This window comes from Gymnoscopelus braueri (genome assembly GCF_963280865.1).
Source record: "Gymnoscopelus braueri genome assembly, chromosome: 12".
In the NCBI taxonomy this organism is placed as follows: domain Eukaryota; kingdom Metazoa; phylum Chordata; class Actinopteri; order Myctophiformes; family Myctophidae; genus Gymnoscopelus; species Gymnoscopelus braueri.
The window spans coordinates 48,890,681-48,899,516 of record NC_137614.1 but is presented as its reverse complement, the minus strand read 5'-3'; the positions used below and the strand labels follow the sequence as shown (position 1 = coordinate 48,899,516).

The 8,836-nt window shown below is 38.1% G+C and overlaps 1 protein-coding gene across 1 annotated transcript; it reads left to right on the top strand.

Annotated features, from left to right (window-relative positions):
- The first annotated feature begins 4,602 nt into the window (after positions 1 to 4,602).
- On the top strand, positions 4,603 to 7,576 carry LOC308097715 (nuclear factor 7, ovary-like). Its single transcript, XM_080445688.1, has one exon. It carries the CDS (start codon positions 4,607 to 4,609, stop codon positions 6,002 to 6,004), a length of 1,398 nt encoding a protein of 465 aa, XP_080301814.1. The 5' UTR covers positions 4,603 to 4,606; the 3' UTR covers positions 6,005 to 7,576.
- Positions 7,577 to 8,836: the final 1,260 nt, after the last annotated feature.

Here is an 8,836-nt window from a genome sequence, read left to right as displayed (position 1 = left end):
ATTTTATAAAAGGTTTATCTACAGTATTGCCTGGCAACACTATATTTCAAGCAAGTATTGCCTGGCAATACTACTTTTTCCCCAGACCAAATGGCATTTTTATTTAACACTTGAGTAACCTGTAATGAAATAAAATAAAATAAATGTATCTAGTGAAGAACTGACTCCATCAACCTTATTATTATTATTATTATTATTATTATTATTATTATTATTATTATTATTATTATTATTATTATTATTATTACCCTTATTATTATTATTATTATTATTATCCTAAATGGCTACAGCACAGCTTCTGTACCTCAAACGCCTTCCAGGAATGACATGGTTATAACATCTTGCCTCCATTAGTGTAAGACATGCAATGTACAGTACTACATTTCTGTTGTGAAATAACATAATTGTAAAGGGCCCACCAAAATCCCCCCAAAAAGGCTTGCGGGACCCTAAAAAAATACCCCCCAAAATGTGCGACACAGGGTCTTCGCATGCCCACATTGTGGTAGGCCTACTCCACAGAATGTCCCACGGTTGTCAGGTCTGGTTGTGGTTTGGTGCTGTAATGTGAAGTCACATGATGAAACTCCATTATTTTAATTATTAGCTAGTGGGACAGAGGTCAGAATCTCCATGTATGAGATCACTTTTTGTGTTTCGGGATAAACTCGTGGATGCCTATATTTAACTTCTCTTTAAAGTCTCTTCCACTGCCGTGGTTTACGGTACGGAAACCTTTGCAGAGGTGGACAAAGTACTCAACCCCAGTACTTGAGTAAGAGTACAGATACTCCTGGTCAAATTTACTCCACTACAAGTAAAAGTAGCTCAGTCAAAATGTTACTCAAGTAAGAGTAAAAAAGTAATTGCTTTTGAATATACTTAAGTATTCAAAAGTACATGCTTTTAAAAATACTTAAAGTACAAGTAAAAGTAAAAGTCCTTTGAAGTCCTCGACTACCTCGATCACTGTCCCGTCGGCAGTGGCATTGATGTCCTCTGTGTTAAATACAGATACTTTAGTTTTCTTGTTATTCGGTTCTTAAGTCTGACGTCATTTTGTAGTCCGACATCACTTCTGGGTCTAAAAGGCACCAGCGCCGTCCACTCCTCATTGTAAACAAACATGTTGGAACCAGTAAATCTTTTTACAATAACCTCCTTTTTCAGAAATGAACCATTGAGGGTTAATAAGGATCTTAATGCTAATATCATAGACAGTAAAAAGTAGGCTAATATATATATATTTATATTTGTATTTATTTATTTATTATTATTATTAACATTATAATATATATTTTTTATATTTATTTATATATATATATTTATATATAGATGTATTTAAAAAAACGATTTCCTCTTCTTTTTGTCGTTGCCAGGAGAGCGGTAGAATGACACTTTAGTCGTTATTTTATTCTCAGATGTTTTAAAACAGAGAGGGACACAGCACTGTGGCATATTGGGAAAATACACACTTGGACCCTTCTAGCGGGGCGCAACGTCACGTCTTAACAACCGAGTAGAGCTTGAGGCAGATCTTCCTGCACTCCATTTCTACTGCCAGTAGTTCCCTTACATACTCTGCTGTGTCTGAGACTCAGGTAATGTTCTGATAGTCAGTCATCATGATGGGAGTTACTAGCTTATCAATCAATCAATCAAACTGTATTTATAGAGCACATTTTCACACAACCTTAGTTGACCAAAGTGCTGCACAGGTAAAAGAAAAGCAATACATCAAATCAAAGAACAAAAACACAACAACAAAAACATGTATAAAACACATAACATGTATGCATATAGGAGACACAGACATAGAGCGAGATTGTTCATTTACACCTACAGTATGTACACAGAAGGTAGAAAATGTTAGATAGGAGTTAAAATAGGAATATTTAGGAGTGGATGTTGTTGAAAGCCAGAGAGAAGGTGAGTTTTTTGTAAGGACTTAAAAATCTCGATGGACTTATCAGATCTGATGTGGGCCACCACAAAAGCGTGGTCAGCTTAGTCTTCCTGGGGACCAGCATGAACCCCAGAGCCTCAAAATAATTATTATCTTCTCATGAGGAAATAACAGTCACACATGAGTGACACATTGCTGACAAAGCTGCACTCAGATCACATTAATTATATTCCAGTTCTTAATGTACTTTGGTGATAAAGACAATCTATTTGGTACAAATTCTCAGATCCAGGGCCATCAACTGTGACCTTTTTGTCAAGATACAATATATAGTATATAATATACTTCAACAATTAGGACATGGAGCTCATTTTAAACGGTGGCCATCTGTTCTATAAAAAATATTAATAATAATAAATGCATAGAGTAACTGTCATGAAGGGTGTTTTATTTTTTCACCAGCTCATAAGTAACATCTGGTGATATGACACAATACCTTACATGCTCATTCTGCATGCATACAGTTGACATAGAAAACAGAAAATTCTCTCTGTTCAGTGTATGTTTGTGCAGAGACCTGCAGACATTAGCGCCAATCCTGTGGGTGCACAGGAAATGTGTGGGTCGGATGACTGTTGTGTGATGCTTTGTAACGTGCACAGGATGCATGATGTACCCGCTCTGATACTGTGTGTTATTGTGAACAGATTTATGTCATTCAAACTCTCTCCCTGTAATCTGCAAAGTCCTTATGCCAGTTATGGTTTCATCATCAGCCAATAATCAAATTGTATGACTTGAAATGTAGTAAAAAAAAGGAGCCAGTGCATGAGACAGGAAAGAATGGTGATCGCGCACACTGTCCTCACTTATAGCAAAAAGATATTTTATTGCGAGTAAATGTTTCCAACTGACATTCATCAGGTATTTCTGATTAAGGGGTTAAAACTTGGTTGATGTGTGTGTGACTTGTTGTTGAGTACCTTACCCGCCCAACATAAATCGGCATCCATGCCTGCAGAGATGGTGGTTGCAGAGAGGCAGGTGTTGTTTGCAAGGCATGTGGTTCTTTGTGACCACATCCTCTGCTCTCATGCTCATGAGAGCAGAGGATGTTTCATACCTACCCACACGCATGAGAGCAGAGGATGTTTCATATCTACCCACACGCACAACCGTTAACTTCACCTTGTCAAAACAAGATGGAGTCGACATGCACAGCGGTGAACTTCACCCTGTCAAAACAAGATGGCGACTGACAAGTCGACTTGCTTGGTCTCCACACAAACAACCTTTGATTTCCTATACTAACACATCAGGTCAAAATTCATGTCAGATCCTAGGTGAGACATGACCTTTGACACAATCTAAATGTCTCAATAGAAGAGCAGGGAGACAAAATATAACCACCCCAAATGGATAAGTTATATTATATTAACATACTTTACCATACAGATTCGACAAAATTACATTTCATTCATTAAAAAGATGTGACATAGTGCCTCTTTAAGTAGATCTCATAACTCTTGTTTCAGAGAAGTAATTCTCTGAAACCACCTGCACTGCATGCACTGATGTGCTTGTAGAGCCACTACGTTATACAAAGCCTGCAGAAACACCTATAAAAATAGAAATGACTGAGGAACCAGAACTAAATACTTTTACTCCTACACACCCATACAAGATGTAACAAAGAGGTGAGCGGAGAGGGAAGCCAGAAACATGCTAGTGTGAGAGCAGAAGTGTGGAAAAAAGAAACAGCCAACCTAAAAGTACTCAGTACTTTACAGCCTTCTTAGAAATGCACTCGAGTAAAAGTAAAATATTTGTCTCGGAAATGTACTCAAGTAAGAGTAATAAGTATCAAAACAATCTAATACTCAAGTAAAGTACAGATCCTCAGAATCTGTACTTAAGTACAGTACTCAAGTACATTTACTCCGTTACTGTCCACCACTGAACCTTTGTAATAGGGCCATTTGTTTACCACTACTGTCGCCATGCCCACCAACACTACATCACTGCCACAAACTCAAATCCTTAAAAGAGGATTTTTCCTGTCCTGTGGATCATGACATCTTTAAAGAGTTTTAGACATAAGGTTACAATTAGTATTAGACTCAGGTTGCATCAGAATTTGCATTGCGTGTCTGTACCTGTTTTCCCATAAATACCCTCTGAAGAAATCACACCACATACCTGTTTGATAACATACCTGAGTGAGGCACAAACAACGTGTGTGTGTGTGTGTGTGTGTGTGTGTGTGTGTGTGTGTGTGTGTGTGTGTGTGTGTGTGTGTGTGTGTGTGTGTGTGTGTGTGTGTGTGTGTGTGTGTGTGTGTGCGTGCGTTAGTGTCATAGCGCCACTCCTACCAGACTCATCTGAGAGAAACCAGGAAACAGAGAGGTTGTTATTCTGCCTCTTCACACGCAAAGAGACGGACAATATGATTCACCTTCAGATCAAACACAACTTCCAGTGAGGGAGGACAGACTGTCTGTCCACAGCTACAGAAGAGAATACTGACCCAGACCACTTGAACCTGCTGCTGACTCTGTCAGCTGAATGGACTTTAACAAGAACCAGGATTCACAGTGAAAGGCAACTTCAGGGAACATTCTAGAGGAGGGAGTGTTACCACCACTGACTGGCTGATTTCCTGGCTTGAACAGAGTGTTAGTAGCTTCACTCGGAGACCAAATGGCTTCCACGTCGTCTCGCCCTGAAGAGGATTATTCCTGTCCCGTGTGTTGTGACATCTTTAAAGATCCTGTTCTCCTGTCCTGTAGCCACAGCTTCTGTAAAGACTGTCTGCAGGAATGGTGGAGAGAGAAGGTAATAAAGGAATGTCCAGTTTGTAAAGAGAGACATTCAGTGGATCCACCCAGAAACCTGGCTCTGAAGAACGTGTGTGAGGCCTTCATACAGGAGAGACATAAGAGAGCTTCAACAGGGTCTGAGGTTCTCTGCAGTCTGCATGCTGAGAAACTCAAACTGTTCTGTCTGGAATGTCAACAGCCAGTGTGTGTTGTGTGTCGAGATTCTAAAAAACACACCGACCACAGATTCAGACCCATCGATGAAGCTGCACTGGATCACAAGGAGGAAGTCCAGAAATCACTGAAGCCTTTACAGGAGAAACTGGAGGTCTTTAATAAAGTTAAAACAAACTATGATCAAACAGCAGAACACATTCAGTTCCAGACTCAGAACACAGAGAGGCAGATGAAGGAACAGTTTAAGAAGATGCATCAGTTTCTACAAGAGGAAGAGGAGGCCAGCATCACTGCACTGAGGGAGGAAGAGTCGAAGAAGAGTCAGATGATGAAGGAGAAGATTGAGGGTCTGAACAGAGACATATCAACTCTTTCAAACACAATCAGAGCCGTAGGGGAGGAGCTGAGAGCTGAACACATCTCATTCCTGCAGAACTACAAGACCACAATGCAAAGAGTCCAGTTCACACTGCAGGACCCACAGCCGGTCTCAGGAGCACTGATAGACGTGACCAAACACCTGAGCAACCTGACCTTCAGAGTCTGGGACAAGATGAAGGACATTGTCTCTTACACTCCTTTCATTCTGGACCCCAACACTGCCCATCCAGTATACATCCTGTCTGATGATCTGACCAGTGTGAGATGTGGAGAGAAACAGCAGCTTCCTGACAACCCAGAGAGGTTTGACCTCTATGGCTATGTCCTGGGTTCTGAGGGCTTTAACTCAGGGACTCACAGCTGGGATGTTGAGGTTAGAGACAATACATACTGGGAGGTAGGTGTGTTACCAGAGTCTTATCAGAGGAAGGGAAAAGAAAGGGGTCAATTCTGGAGAATACAGTTAGATAAAGGTAAATACACAGCAGGCTACTCACCAGGGTCAACCACTGATCTCTCATTGAAGCAGAAACCTCAGAGGATCAGAGTCCAGCTGCACTGGAATTTAGGAAAGCTGTCCTTCTCTGATCCTGATACTAACACACACATACACACCTTCACACACACTTTCACTGACACACTCTTTCCATACATTTACACTGGTCATGGTGGTTCTCTGAAGATGTTACCAGGGAAGGTCAGTGTAACTCTGGATAGTTAGACATGATGATGAATGGTGGTAAGAAGTACTTTAAAGGGGAACAAGTAAAGGAACATTACTAGTAGTATAGTGTCTATTTCGTCTCTGTCGGGCAGAAACCTCTTATCTCCATATTAATCAAATTGTTTTTGTAAATGAACGCCCTACTTGTACTTGATCATTCTACAGCGTCACACAAAAGCATCAAAAAATGATGCTTATTTAAATCCTGTAAAGTAACAGTTTTGGAACATACTGTATGAGGTTTCCACCCGACAGAGACCATATGATGTGTTGTGTCTATGGATGACAATCAAGTGTCTAAAGTAACACTAGTCTCTGATCTGTGATGTCATCAACATGTTCATATGATGGGATTATTATGTTGTTATGAATAATATCTACAGTTTTTAGTTAATAACCAATAATTATAAATCCTATTATCACCTGTTTATTATCAATAATAATAGTAATGCTAAAAATGATGTAATGTTTATAATTAATAATGGTAATGATTGTTCGTTACTGATGGTTATTATTATATTTTAGGTTCAGAGTTAAATGATCAAAATGATAAATATTACTGCAAAGCGGCAATTTGTCCTTTGACAGTTTCTGACAACATGTATTAAAGATAATTAACAGCTTTTATGACCATCAGACATTTCAATCATTTATGGTAAAAAAAAAGTGCCAGGTCATGGCCTTCTTCAGCAATGCCATCACCCCTACTGTTCAATTTATGGGGACATTTATGGGTTTCAACAGCATCACTCATTCACTGCCACAATTATTGCTGGCCGCGTTTGCCCACTGCCAGAGATTTTTCATTTAAAAAAAAAAGTACTCAGGAGCCGAGATACAGAATTTTTAAGTTTTAAGTTAACAAGGAAGTGGATGGGAGTGTAGATCTTTAAACAATCATATCTCCTTGGTCTTTGGGTCAAATTTGAAAAAAAACAAAAAACAAAAAACAAAAAAAAAATAATAATAATTTTTTTCTAAAAAAAAAAATTACGTTTTTTACGTCAGTGGCAGGATTGGTAAACGGGACAAATTACGTTTTTTACGTCAGTGGCAGTGAATGAGTTAAACATATCCATCTAGTTTGTTGATGTTTGGACAAACTGTCATTCATTTATGGACACATTTGCACCAGACCCATGAATGTGTTTCGAACTGGTGGCTACACCTATTTGGAGATTTAAAATACAATACCTAGTTCAACAGTCAAACATATAATAATTGAATGTATATTCTGATTTGTGTTGCAATTGTAGTTTTACTATATCATGTATCAGACTAATGTACCAATACTGTATTTTCTTTTTTCATTCTTTTCATGTAATTATACCCAGAACAATAACAAACGTTGATCCTACTTATGAAAATGACTGATTTACATACTGATATCCTGTCCTGCAGTAGAAAATAATGTGAAGAATAAATAAATAACTGGAGTGAAATGCATGAATACACTTAAAGGGATAGATAAGGAGAAGGATGGAAATTAACAGGATAACAAGACACTCAACTAAAATGATAGAGAGCCATCCTGTAGAGATGATTTAACTGTGCTATGGTCTACATGCTCACTGAAATGCCCTGTTAACTGTTTATATTATAGTCACTCAATGAGATGGGAGACACAGTGTTTCTGATGTAATGTGTAATGTGACTGCATTCATAATTAAAGTCTGACTATCGAAAAGTTGAAATCTGAAGTCTTGGTTGTTTTATAGTGTACAAATGAGCGTCGCGCCTGTCACAGACATGCGCAGAGCAAGTTCTGTCAGGGAACTCAGTGCAGTGAGCATGGCCTACTATTGGACCACATCAGCTCCACGTACACATCCACTCATCCATTCACACTCATCTCATTCTCAGACCGCTCTGTTTAAGCTGGAAGGTTGCACTTCTCATTCTGCTTGCTTTGCTGCACACACACCATTGCTGCTGCTGCGCTGCTGTTCATTGCTGTTGCTAAAATTGCTGCTCACCCTCCACCACCCCATGCTACCACCTGTTGTTTTGGATCTGCTGTTTATGTACTGGGGATTCTGAGTCCCTATGGTTGGGAAATGCGCTTTATCAGAGTACCTAAAAGCAGATCCAATTCATCGCCAAACCATAATAAATATATTGCTCATAATAAATATATTGCTCATTTTATATTCAATAAATATATCTTATTCTTCATTATTTGTCTTTTCTATTTATGAGTTGTCCTGACAGAATAGTGGATTTTCATGATTCATGACTGCATGTGTGATTCTAGTCTTACCACAGGGTGTGTTGGCATGAAATATTTTAGTAACACTGGTGAGTAATTATTATTTAGTATTTGAAAAGATAGTTTCATAAATGGTGAATTACAAACATTTTCAACATTTAGTGTTTTCTTTATATTTTCTTTTTCTTTTGTCATAATAATGAGTACTATATAAACTATATAAACTATACTATATTCTAATTATTTCTACAAAGCGTCCTCATAAATTATAGAATCGCTGAACGAGTTTGGATGAATGTCAAATAGTTTTATTGAACCATGTTGATATCCTGTCACTCTAATTCTGAGATATGAATGAGTTCTAATGAAAGATCTGTAAAGAAACTAAAAAAGTTAAAATAAACTGCCACACATTTCGTGTGATTTCAGATCAGCTGCATAAAATAACATATCTATATGTTATGACATCATACAGTATGACATTTTATATGTTAGCAGAGGTCAATATTTAAAATGTTACAGATGTTTTATGAAACCACCAAGGTGTTAGGTAAAATACACAACAAGTGTGTTTTGTCTAATCCTCTGAATATCAATAATTTTTTCTTTAACCACATTAA